The sequence below is a fragment of the Nomascus leucogenys genome, chromosome 19, assembly GCF_006542625.1.
Source record: "Nomascus leucogenys isolate Asia chromosome 19, Asia_NLE_v1, whole genome shotgun sequence".
Taxonomy (NCBI): Eukaryota; Metazoa; Chordata; class Mammalia; order Primates; family Hylobatidae; genus Nomascus; species Nomascus leucogenys.
In genome coordinates this window covers 41,285,961-41,300,512 of record NC_044399.1, presented here as the reverse complement: position 1 = coordinate 41,300,512, position 14,552 = coordinate 41,285,961, and the positions used below count along the sequence as shown (strand labels likewise).

The window sequence follows — 14,552 nt, the reverse complement described above, 5'->3', positions numbered from 1 at the left end:
TGACTGGTAGCTGGGGTCCCCTAGATAGCTTCAGGATAGGGGATGGTCACCAGAAAAACCAAACAAGTGACTAGAGGGGTTGTCACTTTCAGCTCCAGACCCCCAACCTCCAGGGAGGGGAGAAGGGCTGAAGGTTGAGTTGATCACTAATGGCCAATGATCCAATCATGCCTATGTAATGAAACCTACTAAAAACCCAAAAGGCCTGGGTTCCAATGAGCTTCTAGATAGCTCAACACCTGGAGGTTCCTAGAGGGTAGTATGCCCACGTAGAAGTTCCATATCCTTTCTCCTATATACCTTCCCCCATACCTCTTTTCCTATACATCTTCTTTATCTGGCTGTTCATCTGTATCCTTTGTAATATCCTTTATAATAAGTAGATGAACATTAAGTAGATGTTTCCCTGAGTTCTGTAAACTGGCAAATCAATTGAACTCCAGGGTTGTAGGAATCCTGAAGTTATAGGTCACAACCACGCCTCTCAAGTTGGGACCAATCTTGTAGTACTGAGCCCTCAACCTGTGGGATCTGACACTATCTACCTGGAGACAGTGTCAGAAATTAACTAAATTAGAGGACACCCAGGTGATGTCTGCTGGATAATCTGCTGCAGAATTGACTGGTTGGAGGGGAGAAATCCCTACATATTTTGGTGACCAGAGGCCACGAAAGTGTTCTATGTTGTACTGAGAGTAGACAGTATAAAAAAACAGTTTGGTATTTCCTGTATCTCTTAGATTTCATTAACAGGAAAATAGATAAGCTGTGGTATATTCACACAATGGAATATTACTGAGCAATAAAAAATAAGCTATTGGTACTTGTTACAACATGGATAAATCTCTAAATATGATGCTGAAAGAAGTCTTACACAGATGAGTACAATTGTATGGTAGAGGGAGAAAACTAATCTTTGGTAGAAAAAAATCAAAACAAGTAGTTACCTCTGGGAGGTTGGGGCAGTAACTGATTGGAAGAGGTATAAGGGAACATTTTCAGATAATAGAAATGTTCCTGATCTCAACAGCAGTTTGGTTACACAGATGTAGGTATTTGTCAAAATTCAGCTAATATAAACTTAAAATTTAATTGTTATGTAAATGTGACCTCAAAAGAAAAAAATCGTAAAGAATTATCAAATTGTAGTTAATTATATGAATGCTTAAGTATTTAGTGCAAAGTGTACCAATGTCTGCAACCTTTGGAATGCATCAAAAACATAAGATGGGCCAGGTGCAGTGGCTCACACCTGTAATCCCAGCTCTTTGGGAAGCCAAGGTGGGTGGATCACTTGAGTCCAGGAGTTTGAAACCAGCCTCGACAACATAGGGAAACTCCATCTCTACTAAAAATACAAAAAATTAGCCAGACTGTGGTGCTGCATACCTGTAACCCTAGCTACTTAGGAGGTTGACGCGCAAGAATCACTTGAACCCAGGAAGCAGAGTTTGCTGAAACCACACCACTGCACTCCAGTCTGGGTGACAGAGAGACCTTGTCTCAAAAACAAAACAAAACAAGACAAAAAAATAAGATGGATGGATAAGTAGATGGATACGTGGAAAAAGAGAATAAAATGTTAATGATAAAATCTAGGTGTGGCTATATAGGAATTCACTGTAAAAATTTTTTTTCCAATTTTTCTGTATGGTTAAATTTTTTCATCATAAAACTGTTGGGGGAAACCAGGAACTAGTTGGATGTTGACAGAATATTATTTTTTACTTCTTTTTTCTAAGTTTTCTATAATATGCTATAGTCTTTTTAAATATTTTTAAAAGAGAGCAAATTAATGACATTTACTAAAATAATCAAAGTGATTTTAAAACAAAAATCTCATTTTAGATTCAATAAAAGTTAAAATATTCAGTATATTTGTTATATTGTCATATAATTCCGTAAGAATCTTTAAAAAATGTCGTTATGTAGCAAGTCACTGTTTTTGAACTAATTAAAAAAATTTAAAGCTAATTAAATATGCTATTAAAAAGTTTTTTCTTTTTATGCCTTAAACTTCCCTTTTACTCAGAAACTTCCCCTATGTCATTCTGTTAATGTATACTCACTAAAAGTACATCATTTCTTAGATTTTAAGATTTTAAAAACCAATAAAGATAATATTACTTAAGAAAGCTGAGTTGGCTGTTTACTTTCAAAAGGGTTTTATCTTTAGAAAAGCACAAGTTTTATGCCAGGTGCTAGTCAATTGTGTCTTGTTAATTTCCAAAACAAACAGAGGGGAGTGCCATGCAATTTCCATTACACACACTTCACCATTAGTATCAGGGTTTATTAGCTTGACAATGCTCCAGGAGTAATGGTTTCATTCTTCACTGAAATAAAATAATGTGCCACATAACTCAGCAATGCAGAACTTCTGAAAAATGTTGTCACATTAAACACGGTCATATTTTTCAGTTTCCATTATGCCAAAACAAAGGCCATTTGCTGTAAAGAACTCACTCTGGATATGGAGAATTCCCACATGGGCCTCAGACTTACCTCATTGCTATGTCATATGATTCTGGATGAATACAAGTTTGGTCCAAAGGATTTGGCTTCAGTAAAACATTCACTGCAGTTTTGCTCTTCTTTTTGCCCTGCTTCTCATTTGTGACCTCAACGTCTGCTGAAGATGTCACAGCAACTCCTTGAATTTGGCCTGAAGTTTCAGTTTGCTGACTATGTAAAACCAGAAAAAACCACATTTATAAAAAGGGGAAGGTTGGGCAGAAAAGTCTTCAAATTAAAATGTGCTTATTTCTCTGTCATACAAATATGCAAAAACAGCAACCAGATTTTGACCTTTCACTTCATAGAAACTACCACTTATTTGTTTAAATCACTGGGAAAAGGGCTTTCTGTTACTTAAAGCCAAAAACATTCTTAACTGATTGTCTGTATAATTGCCATTCTAGGAGTGAAAAGAGGAAAATGTAGGGAAACAAAATAATAATATTTCTCAGAGCTAAGAAAAACAAGCTCTCAAAAGAATCTATTGAGTGTAGAACAGGATGAATAGAAAAAGACTCATACTTGGCTTAGGGCAGTGGCTCACGCCTGTAATCCCAACACTTTGGGATGCTGAGGCAGGCAGAGTACCTGAGGTCAGGAGTTTGAGACCAGCCTGGCCAACATGATGAAACCCTGTCTCTACTAAAAATTAAAAAAATTAGCTGGGTGTGGTGGTGCATGCCTGCCTGTAGTCCCAGCTACTTGGGAGGCTGAGGCAGGAGAATCGCCTGGGAGGCAGAGGTTGCAGTGAGCTGAGATCCTGCCACTGCACTCCAGTTTGGGCAACAGAGGGAGAGACTGTCTCAAAAAAAAAAGAAAAGAAAAGAAAAGAAAAAGACTTATATTTGACATATCATGGATAACCTTTACAATATAAATAATCTTTAAAATTCTAAAAGGCTTTCAAGAGAGAAAATTAAAACATTACTTTAAAAGGATCTGGAATCAGACTAGCATCAGATTTCTCATTGGCAAACATCAGATGTCAGAACATAGTGGAACAATATCTTAAAGGTTCTGAGAGAAAATGATTTTGAATTTAGAATCGCATACCTAGTCAAATTAGCATTCAAGTAGGAGGGCAAATTGAAATCATTTGCAGGTATGTAAGGACTTAAGTATAACCCATACCAAGCTCTAAAAGAATTTCTTAAGGATTAATTCTAGCAAAAACCAATAAATCAAACAAAAATGATAATATGAACTACAAGGAACAGTGTAGAAACCACAAAAACTGATTAAATACGTGCTCATGATGTAAATATATATACATTATGTGTATATACATATATACACATTATGTGTATATACATATATACACATTATGTGTATATACATATATACACATTATGTGTATATACATATATACACATTATGTGTATATACATATATACACATTATGTGTATATACATATATATAATTATGTGTATATACATATATACATTATATAGTATATATGTAGTATGTATAGTGTGTATATAGTATGTATATACACACACATAGCGTGTATCTATATATATACACACACATTTAAAAAACAAAAATATACATCTATAAAAATATACTTTATATATATGGAGGAGTGTGTATATATAGTGTGTATGTGTATATGTATATACATACGTATATACACACGCATATAGTATGTATATGTACATATAGGTTAAAAAACAAAAATATAAAAATATTTTTATATATGTATAAAATATATATAGAGAAAGAGAGAAAAGGAGGGGAGGGGAGGGGAGAGGAGGGGAGGGGAGGGGAGAGGAGGGGAGGGGAGAGGAGGGGAGGGGAGAGGAGGGGAGGGGAGGGGAGAGGAGGGGAGGGGAGAGGAGGGAGGGGAGAGGAGGGGAGGGGAGGGGAGAGGAGGGGAGAGGAGGGGAGGAGGGAGGGGAGGGGAGGGGAGGGGAGAGGAGGGGAAGGGAGGGGAAGGGAGGGGAGAGGAGGGGGAGAGGAGCGGAGGGGAGGGGAGAGGAGAGGAGAGGAGAGGAGAGGAGGGGAGGGGAGGGGAGGGGAGGGGAGGGGAGGGGAGAGGAGTCTGAAACTAAAATCCCAGATTGTCTTATCATGGGAGGTAGAGAGAGTTGAAGAGAGAAAGATTGGGAAGGATCCTGTTTCTAGTCTTCTCTAAGAGGACAGACACACCTATTAACTCCAGAGGTCAGTCCAAAACCAATTTAAGGATGATCTAAGAATAGAAGATGTACAACTTTGAAATCACTAAGGAGAGATAAAGATGAGATGGGAAAACAAGGATAGAAACAGAAAACTTATTAAGTGATAAATCTAATAAATAGCGTAAAAGGAAAAGAAGAATCAGAAAGCATGATGGAGGCAAAATACATAGGAAGAATAAGCCCCAACATATAAATAAATACAAACATGAATGTATTAATAACAGATTGAGTAAAACCACAAAATCTAGCTAGATGTTTCTAAGAGCCATATCAAAAATTAAATGTCATAGAAAGTATAAAAATTAAAAAAAAAACAGGCATATATAGTAACACTGCTAGCAAATAAATTTCAAAGCAAAAAACATTAAATGTGGTAGCAATATTCCATTCTGAATAAACCTATGAACTATTCAGGAGATGTAACAGTCACAAATCTTCAAGTACCTAATTATCAGCTGGAAAAGTACAAGGCTTTAAAACAAGCTGAATGTTCATCAATAAGACACTGATTAGACTAAACTATAGCCCATCCATACAATTAAATATTATGCAAACAATATAAAGAATAAAAAATTAGAAATCTATATGTAATAATTTGGAAAGAGATCCAGAAGACTGAAACAAATAAAGCAAGTTTCAAATAGTCGCAGAGCCTGATCCCTTGTGTATACATTTTTAAAATAATAAACATATACATACAAGGTGACATAACTGTAAATTTACTTTCTGGAAGCAACATATAAGAAACCTTTTCAAGTGAGACTTGAGAGGCATCTTTTACTTTTTGTTCTTTTTTTATACTGTGAGTTTTTTGGTGTTTTTTTGGTTTGTTTGTTTTTGAGATAGATAGGATCTTGCTCTGTCACCCAGGCTGGAGTGCAGCGGCATGATCTCGGCTCACTGCAACCCCCACTTCCTGGGTTCAAGCAATTCTCCTATCTCAGCCTCCTGAGTAGCTGGGATTACAGGTGAGCACCACCATGCTCGGCTAATTTTTGTATTTTTAGTAGAGATGGGGTTTCATCTTGTTAGCTAGGCTGGTCACAAACTCCTGACCTCAAGTAAAAGACCGCTCCTGGCCTATGCTGTGAGTTTTCTAACCAAGTGTTCAAAGAACATATAAACTAACAAAAACAGAATCATTTTATCTTCAATTTTTTGCAGTTGTGACTTCTAGGTTTCATGATCTATTTAGAAAGAATTTCCATCACTCTAATGATCTGCAAGATTTCCTCATGTTTTCTTCTGGTGCTTTTACAGTTTTTTTTTTTTTGACATTTAAGTCTATGATAAATCTGTAATTTATTTGGGTGTAGGAGTGAGAAGTGGGACTATAGCTTCCTTCACACATACTGAATTACTGGCAGTTGTCATAATATCATTTGTTAGATAACTAATCAATTTTACCCTACCATTTGAAATGTCACCTTTACTATAAACTAAATTCTAACTATGTTTTGGTGGATTTCAGACCTTATTCTGTGCTATTCCTACATCAAAAGCAAACTGTTTAATTTCCACAGCTTTATAATGTATTCTAGTGAGGCTTAATCAGTCTTTTCCAGAATAAAGGTTATCTTCCATATGACCTCTATTATAATTTTGTCAAAAGAAAAAAGTCCATATGAATTAACCAGGTAGTCCCAAAGTAGTAGATACGTAAATGTTCTTCTTTCATGATTATATCATGCTGAGTTTATCTAACAAGCTTTTGTGCTTTCAGGATTAGAAAATAAAGAAATTTAGCTCTTGATCCACACAACTGATAATCAATGCTTTGGTCCATTTTCAGTGAGGAGGGAGTGGGGAAACACATCTATGCTTGGGGAACAGCTATGTCAATAAAAAGTGGTCATTTTGAAGTCACCATTGTCACCTCATCTTGTACCAGTCCTTCCCATTTGCTATGCCCTAATTGTGTGGGCCTTTGCCTCATTTCCTGAATATACCAAAGTTGGTCCTGCCTTAGGACTGTGCACTTAGTGTTCATTTTGCCTGGAATGCTCTCTTTCCGATCCTTGGATGGCATTTCATTCAAAACTCTGCCCAAATAAGTTTTCAAAAAATAACGAATCTAAAGTAGTTGCATTACTCCCCTAAGACAGTGTCACATATCCCTGCTTTAATTTTTATAGCACTTCTTGCCATCTGAAACTACTAACTTTACTAGTTCGCTTATTGTCTTTATCACATGTTAAAATATAATTCCATGAGAATCTGGAATTTGCTGACTTGCTCACTGCTGTATTCCCAATGCCTACCAAAGGACAGTCACTCAACACTTACTCAATGAAGTCATGAACAATGGACACTTAAAATTTTACACTAATCAGTGGTAGGATAGGTAACAGTAACAAGAGAGGAGGTTGACAATAGAATCAAAGTGTATACTTATAATCACCTGCAAAATGTTCGGATATAATCCTGGTTGATTCTGATGAAGCCAGCACACTGCTGGAAGGATTTTGGGCCCAGCCCTTTCACTTTCTTCAGCTGTTCTCGGTTGATAAAGGGTCCATTTTTCTCTCGCCATTCAATAATATTTTTGGCCCTGTTGGCATTGAGTCCTGCAATATGCCTAGGAAAAAAAAAAAAAAAAACAAACTGAAAAAAAGATCTCATCTGAAAAGACAATCATATAAAACATTTGGATCATAAAAACGACTGCAATGACATATCCTCATACATCTAAGTTAATCCAAAAGGGAGTTTAAAAAAAAAAAACAACGGAGAAAAAAAGAGTTGTGCAAGAGGAAAGAAGGACAACAGAATAAAAAAATAATGACAAAACCAATAGCTGTCATAAAGATGCTGGTAAGAAGGCTAACACTGATGCAAGAAAAAAATGTTCCTCAGTTTTTCTATACTATTCACATTCCTTATGTTTCTGGATAACGTAATAATTTTGCCTATTTTTTTCAGCATACATACAAAGTGAGTTAGAAGAAGTTATAATAGCTATGACTGTGTTATACTACCTTTTTTGTGTGTTAGCCTGTTCTCAGTAATATAGAGTTGAACTACAGAAAGGCCCTTACCTATAATTGCCATGATTAGTATAAATTATATATAAAGACTATATCATTAGGTAGTTTGCTTTGTGTTAAAAGATTATTTCAGAGAATTTCAACTCTATTATGAAATTCCATATATGAAATTATGAAATGTTTGTAGATGTATTAGAAAATCAACAACTTAAAATGTAAGGGATAGTTTCTGCTATACCTGTTTCAGTGAAAAATGTCCAGATCAGGGAATTTCATGCTGCATTAGCAGATTTATGTAATAAATGCAAAACTGTGAACAAAAAAGCAGCTCTTCTAAAACCAAGGGGGAAAAGAAGATTATATAACATGTAATTACAGTATGATAAAAATTTTGACAGGTGTCTTGTGGAATCAGGGTAAAAATATGGTAACCATACCTTGAACCCTCAGAATTTATCTTTTGGTTACTGCCAGGTTTGACAGATGCATGCAAGAGGCTTAACTAGTGAAAAATCTCTACTCTCATGTGGTGAGAAACAGCTCTTTTCCATGTTAACCTTATTTAAATTCTATTAGCAACACTAATGCACTCAATGGTTACCATATGCTCTTCACTTTAGACCTGCAATATTAAAAATGATAATGTGAACTGTTATAATTCTTTTCTTAAATGATGTCTTCCCCTTTGATTACTTAAAGCAATGAATACACCCATAGATGTTCTATACTTGACAACTTATACATGTGGTCCCTTCTTCTAGCCGAGTTTGGGCTGGATAGCCAGTTAAACTCAAGATTCTGTGATCTTCAGCCACATATTTTTCTCACCTTAACAAAACTTCTGAACAGATGTTAATATCCACTCCCACAAAGCTGACACATTCTTCTACGACACTGTCCAGTGTTGCCTTGAGTAAAGTCTGGGATACGTCATGCTGAAAAGACAAAGATCAAATATCAAAAGTGAAGGAGATGTAGTTCTTGGACTATTCCATTACTCTGCCTATATTACTGGTAGTTAGCTAACACACACCATGGCAAATTTCTTCATTCCTCTTAAACACACTGTTAGCAGAATTAAGCTGAAGTCAAGATATCTGTGGCTTCTTACTCTTTAAGCTATGCATATATACCTAATTTGAATATAACAGTACCAGTATTTTTCCCTTGCCTGAAATTGTGCCCAGAGCAGTGGTTCTCAAACTTAAGCTTGCATTAAAATCACCTGTATGGCTTGGTAACACACCCACATCCAGATTCCTGATTCAGTAGGTCTAGGGTGGGGTCTAAGAATTTGCATTCTAACAAGTTCCCGGATAATACTGTGGGTGCTAGATCACAATGAGACATAGTCTCTATCATTCATGCACGGCCTTATAGTGTTATGGAGAAGAAAACATGTTACAATAGGAAGCAGTAAAATAATAGTAAGACAGTAAATCAAACTCTTGTTTCATCAAATTGAAGACAGTATTGTTTATATGAAGCACTATTTTATATACCACTAAGGAAGAAAATGGTCAATTAAACCATGACACATGCTTTCTTATTGCTTAAATTTTTTATTTATTTTTTAAATATTGAAAGAGCTCTTTAGACTTATTCAGAAACTGTAAAAACCATATATCATGTACAAATAAGAAAAATATAAGCAATCTAAACTGGCTAAGCTATTCCTAAAATTTCTTCACATTCAGTGTTCAACTCTTCTGATCACTTTTATATTCAAAATCATAGGTGTCAAGGTTTTCCATGCAGTATTGTTTTTTATACTATCAAGATCCTTGATAGTGTAGCATTTCTTAAAAGAGCAATCCTCTGTTGTCTCTGGGACTTTCTTTCAAGCTTCAGATGCTCATTCTTACAAAGCTTTGATGATAGTAGCACTATCTTAATCTTTTTATTTTATTTTTATTATTATTATACTTTAAGTTCTAGGGTACATGTGCACAACGTGCAGGTTTGTTACATATGTATACATGTGCCATGTTGGTGGTAGCACTATCTGAATCTTAACAGAGGGTATTAACAGAAGACATTTTGGGCAGCGACAAAACTCCTATTCTTTTCTGAAAGGTCCTTAAATGGTTTATTATTCAATGGTTTGTTAGCTAAAACAGTGAAAGGTGTGCAGTTCAGTCATGTCTCTAGGATTAGCAACCAAGTTCATGTGGAAACTACACCATGATTTACCACAGGGGCAACAGCAACTGTAGGACACCATTAAATGTAAGCTACATTCTGATTTCAGAGGTACTAAAATGTCAGAAAATGGCCGGGCATGGTGGCTCACGCCTGTAATCCCAGCACTTTGGGAGGCCAAGGGGGGCGGATCACGAGGTCAGGGGATCCACACCATCCTGGCTAACACGGTGAAACCCCGTCTCTACTAAAAATACAAAAAATTAGCCGTGTGCCGTGGTGGGCACCTGTAGTCCCAGCTACTCTGGAGGCTGAGGCAGGAGAATGGCATGAACCCAGGAAGTGGAACTTGCAGTGAGCGTAGATCGTGCCACTGCACTCCAGCCTGGGCGACAGTGCAAGACTCCATCTCAAAAAAAAAAAAGGTCAGAAAATGAGCATCTTACAATTGGTGAAATACAATATTTTAAAGTATTTGTTGACTAACTGAAGCTAGGTTACAACGATGAATATATTTGATGTTACTCATAATCCTAAAATTAATGATCTGTGGGACAGGAGACTTCTCTTTACCCAACATCAAGGAAAACAAGGAATATAATCTAGTAGAGTCTCCAAGTATTGTGATTACATTATTACCATTTAATAAGAGCAGAAGCTTTTGTTCTGGAAGACTGAAGGGTACAGGAGCACTTCTGTATTTCAGAGATAACTTATTGGTAACTAGCCAGGCCACAGCTAAAAATTTTGGATGTCATTTAAAAAATCTAATAAGCCAATATCACCATGAAAAAGATCATAAAGTAAAACCTTAGATCTGACCAAGAACTTGGTTACTCTTGAGCCACAGCTTTTAAGAAGCTAGTCTTTTGTCTAAGCAGATGAAAAGCAGTAAAATGAAAAGCGAACTTTTTAAAATGGGAGGGTAGGAGATAGTATGACAATGTAAAGGCAAGCACAATGATAGCAACAAGAAAAAATATCTGAGGAACACAAAACTACAAACAAACCGGAAAAAGGAAGAATAATCATTGAGAGCCATTTGAATAAGGGAAACAAGTTGATACAGTACTTCCTAGCACATCAGATGCTTAGGACAGTTAAATGAGTAAGCTACAGTCTCTGCAGCGGATTATTTTGGTTGACTATCCTAACCTCTAGTTGTCAACCCCTTCTCCTCCTTTCAAACAGAAGCCTGACCGTGTGTCCAGCATTTATCCCATTCCTGCAAGGCCATATGCTTTGGAAAAGCTGGATCCACCTCCCACAGACAATGGTGACTGGTTAAAACCCATGTTTTTCAAACCGAGGGTTATGATCAATTAGTGGATCATAAAATTAAATCAGTGACTTGCCACCAGCATAAAAAAATAAAGGAATAGAATAAACCACATAGAGCATATTGCATATACCCTTAACATCAAATGAACAATAGAATGAACAATGCAGCCAACTGAGACTATCATGTGAGACGAATACAACATAAATTGGTCAGGAATAGGTATTTGGTTCACTGATATCTCATTTGATCTTCTGACATAGATGGTCAATCTGACGATAATGAAGAGGTTAAAGAGTAACTGCAGAGTTATAAGCAAAGTATGTGAGAAGTTTATCTATTGGCAAAGTGCTGATTCTTTCAATCAAGTTTAGTTACAAACTTTCAGTGTATTTTTCAGAAAGAATGTTACTGAGTATAAAAATTTTCAAATTCTCAGCAACTGTAATATTTTAACTGATTTAGTACAAGCAGTCCTTAAAATGAATCACTCTATACTCAGAAGAAAAAAAGATAGTGAAGTAAAACTACAGAGGCAAGCCCAACTACCAGATTTGGAAGTGTTGATAGTGACAAAATTGAGGGAAAATGTTGACTCCAATCAGTAATCTTTGACTTGACTTGAGCCATGTTTTATATAGAAAATAATAACCATAAGACTTTAAAATAAGCTTGATTTAAAACATCGTTTTATAAATGTGCAAAACAATAGAAATGATGGACCCCAGATGTATTGTTTGTAATGATATTCTTGTAGATGATAGTGTTAAAATAAAACCTCAAACTTAAAAAATAAAATCACTTGGAACACCCCTACCACAGGGCTAAAATGAAAACAATGGAAAATACCAAATATTAATGTGAATGTGGAGCAAATGGAATGCTCAAATGATAAGTGCATTTTAGGTTAGATATGCAAGGCAAGGCAGTTTAATGGAGGATTTATTTTATATGGTTTAAATGTAACTTCACATAAAATTAAATCAGATATGTTTACACAATGCAAAAACGCACTATTGTTCCATATACATTAAACCAGATACATGGTAAGAGAATAAAAAATGGACAAATTACTAAGAACACCAAAATTGCCAAAACTGACTCAAGAAGAAATATAAAATCTGAACAAACATACTATAAGTACAGTCAATAAGTAATCAAAACTCTCCCAATAAAAAAAAGTTCAGAACCATATAGTTTCACTGGTGAATTCTACCAAACATTTCGAGAACACCGATCCTTCTCAAACTCTTTAAAAAAATAGAAGAGGAGCCAATACTTCTTACCTATTCTATGAGGCCAGCATTACCCTGATACCAAAGCCAAAGATACCTCAAGAAGAAAGAAACCTACAAACTAATATTTTCTATGAATATCAGTTCAAAAATCCTCCACAAAATACTAATAAACTAAATCCAACAGCCTATTAAAAGGATTGACATACACGACATACATACAATATATTCAGTATGTATGAACTTAAGAACCAGATTCACATTGTTTTCATTTTAAAACAATCTCTCTTGACATTTTTAAATTTTAACTTTGAAATAATTTCAAATTTAGAAAAGGCATGCAAGAATAGTACAAAAACTTTATTACCCTTCCTTCACATAAATACTTCAGCGTATAGTTCCAAATAACAAAAACATTGACTTACATAGCCATAATACAATTATTAAAATTAGAAAACATACTGATGTAATATTACCTAACATTCAACCCATGCTCAAATCATCAATTTTCTCAATTTTTCTTTACAACATTTTCTTCCCAATCCATAATTTAACCCAGGATGACATACTGCATTTAGTTGCCTCATACTTTGTGCTAGGCAGCTTCCAAGATGGTTCCCAATGATCCTCAAATCCTGGTATTGATACACTTGTGTAATCCCCTCCCACTAAGTATAGAATTCATTGATGAATCTCATCTGAATAAATTATTATTCAGATTATTTTACTACTCACAATGACCTGTTTGTGTAAAAAGGTATTTTTAATCTTGACTCAAAGTTTGAAAAAAACGGCTCAACCATGTACTATATATGCTCATAGCATTGTCCTCATGTATTCCAGACTGAAAAAAATTCATGAACAGCCCATATCTATACATCAAGTTAAATCTGTTCTAAATTTCTGTATTTAGGTATTAAAAACCTATTTAAAGTAAAATAGCATTTAACTTACAATCAGTAGTAAAGGTAAGCATTATTTTGAGAAACTTATTTTGAATTACATTTAATTGTATAAGAGAGACATATATATACCCAAACAGAAGTGATGTGTGATAAGTGCCCTTGTCATGACAAAGTAAAATGTATTTCCTAGTGTGTCAAAATCAAAAGGTAGGAAAAACAATCGTCTAAGCTAATCATGGTGGTCCCATTCTATTTATTCAATAATGGCAAATGAAATGTGAGGGTAAATCTGCTAGGTACTTCAGAAAAAGACTTCACTGCCCTTAAATAGAGTGAGAGAGAACTAGCCTTTTCTTCTTTTTAGTCAAGTATGACTCTCAGTAAGCACTGTATCATGTGATGGGACTAGCTTGAAGAAAAGCTAACTTGGCGAGAATGGCAGGTAACATACATTGAAAGACTGGTTCTTCATTGATACTCTTGAGCTTCTGAATTAACTAGTTCTGTACTCAGCCCCCCTGAGCATCCTGTAATAAAATTTCTTTTTCATTTAATCAAGAATCAGAAATTTCCTTATTGTTCAGGCCACTTTGAGTAAGGATCTCTGATGTTTTTCTAATTGAAGCAGTCACTTTATTTAGGGGCTCAAAGTCAAGTGGCAAGACTGAGACAATGAAAATAATCACCATACTATCAAAACCCCTTGAGATTTTACTGTCAGGCATTGTTGTAAGAGTTTATAATAGCACGTAACTGAATCCTCACAACAATTATAAAAAATGTACATATGACTTTATGCAGTATCTTCATATATAAGATTTTTTCTAAGGAAATAGCAAGACACTTGCACAAAGGGGTGTGTATGTGTGTACAACCTAAATATCCACATAGAGGTAACTTGTACAAATAAATTATGGAACAGCCTGACAATGAACTATTCTGATGCCATTAAAAAATACACAGTAGGGGGTGGCTGGCAAGATGGCCAAATAGGAACTCCAGTCTGCAGCTTCCAGCAAGATCAATGCAGTAGGCGGGTGATTCTGCATTTCCAACTGAGGTACCTGGCTCATCTCACTGGGACTGGTTAGACAGTGGGTACAGCCCACGGAGGGTAAGCAGAAGCAGGGTGGAAAGCGCAAGGAGTCAGGGAACTCACCCGGAAAGCACAAGGAGTCAGGGAACTCCCTCCCTCCCCTAGCCAAGGGAAGCTGTGAGGGACGGTGCTGTGAGGGACTGTGAGGGACTGTGCCGTGAGGAATGGTACACTCTGGCCCAAATACTACGCTTTTCCCACGGTCTTCGC

General features: G+C 35.8%; 1 protein-coding gene across 1 annotated transcript in view; it reads right to left on the bottom strand.

The window, feature by feature from the left end:
* The window catches only part of SRBD1 (S1 RNA binding domain 1), a 225,995-nt gene that overhangs the window by 22,828 nt on the left and 188,615 nt on the right, over nt 1-14,552 (bottom strand). Inside the window, exons 17-19 of the mRNA XM_030800181.1 lie at nt 8,514-8,620; nt 7,100-7,276; nt 2,506-2,685 (exon numbers count right to left, since the gene is read on the bottom strand). Coding sequence (XP_030656041.1) covers nt 2,506-2,685; nt 7,100-7,276; nt 8,514-8,620 — 464 coding nt within the window. The remainder of the gene's footprint in view (nt 1-2,505; nt 2,686-7,099; nt 7,277-8,513; nt 8,621-14,552) is intronic.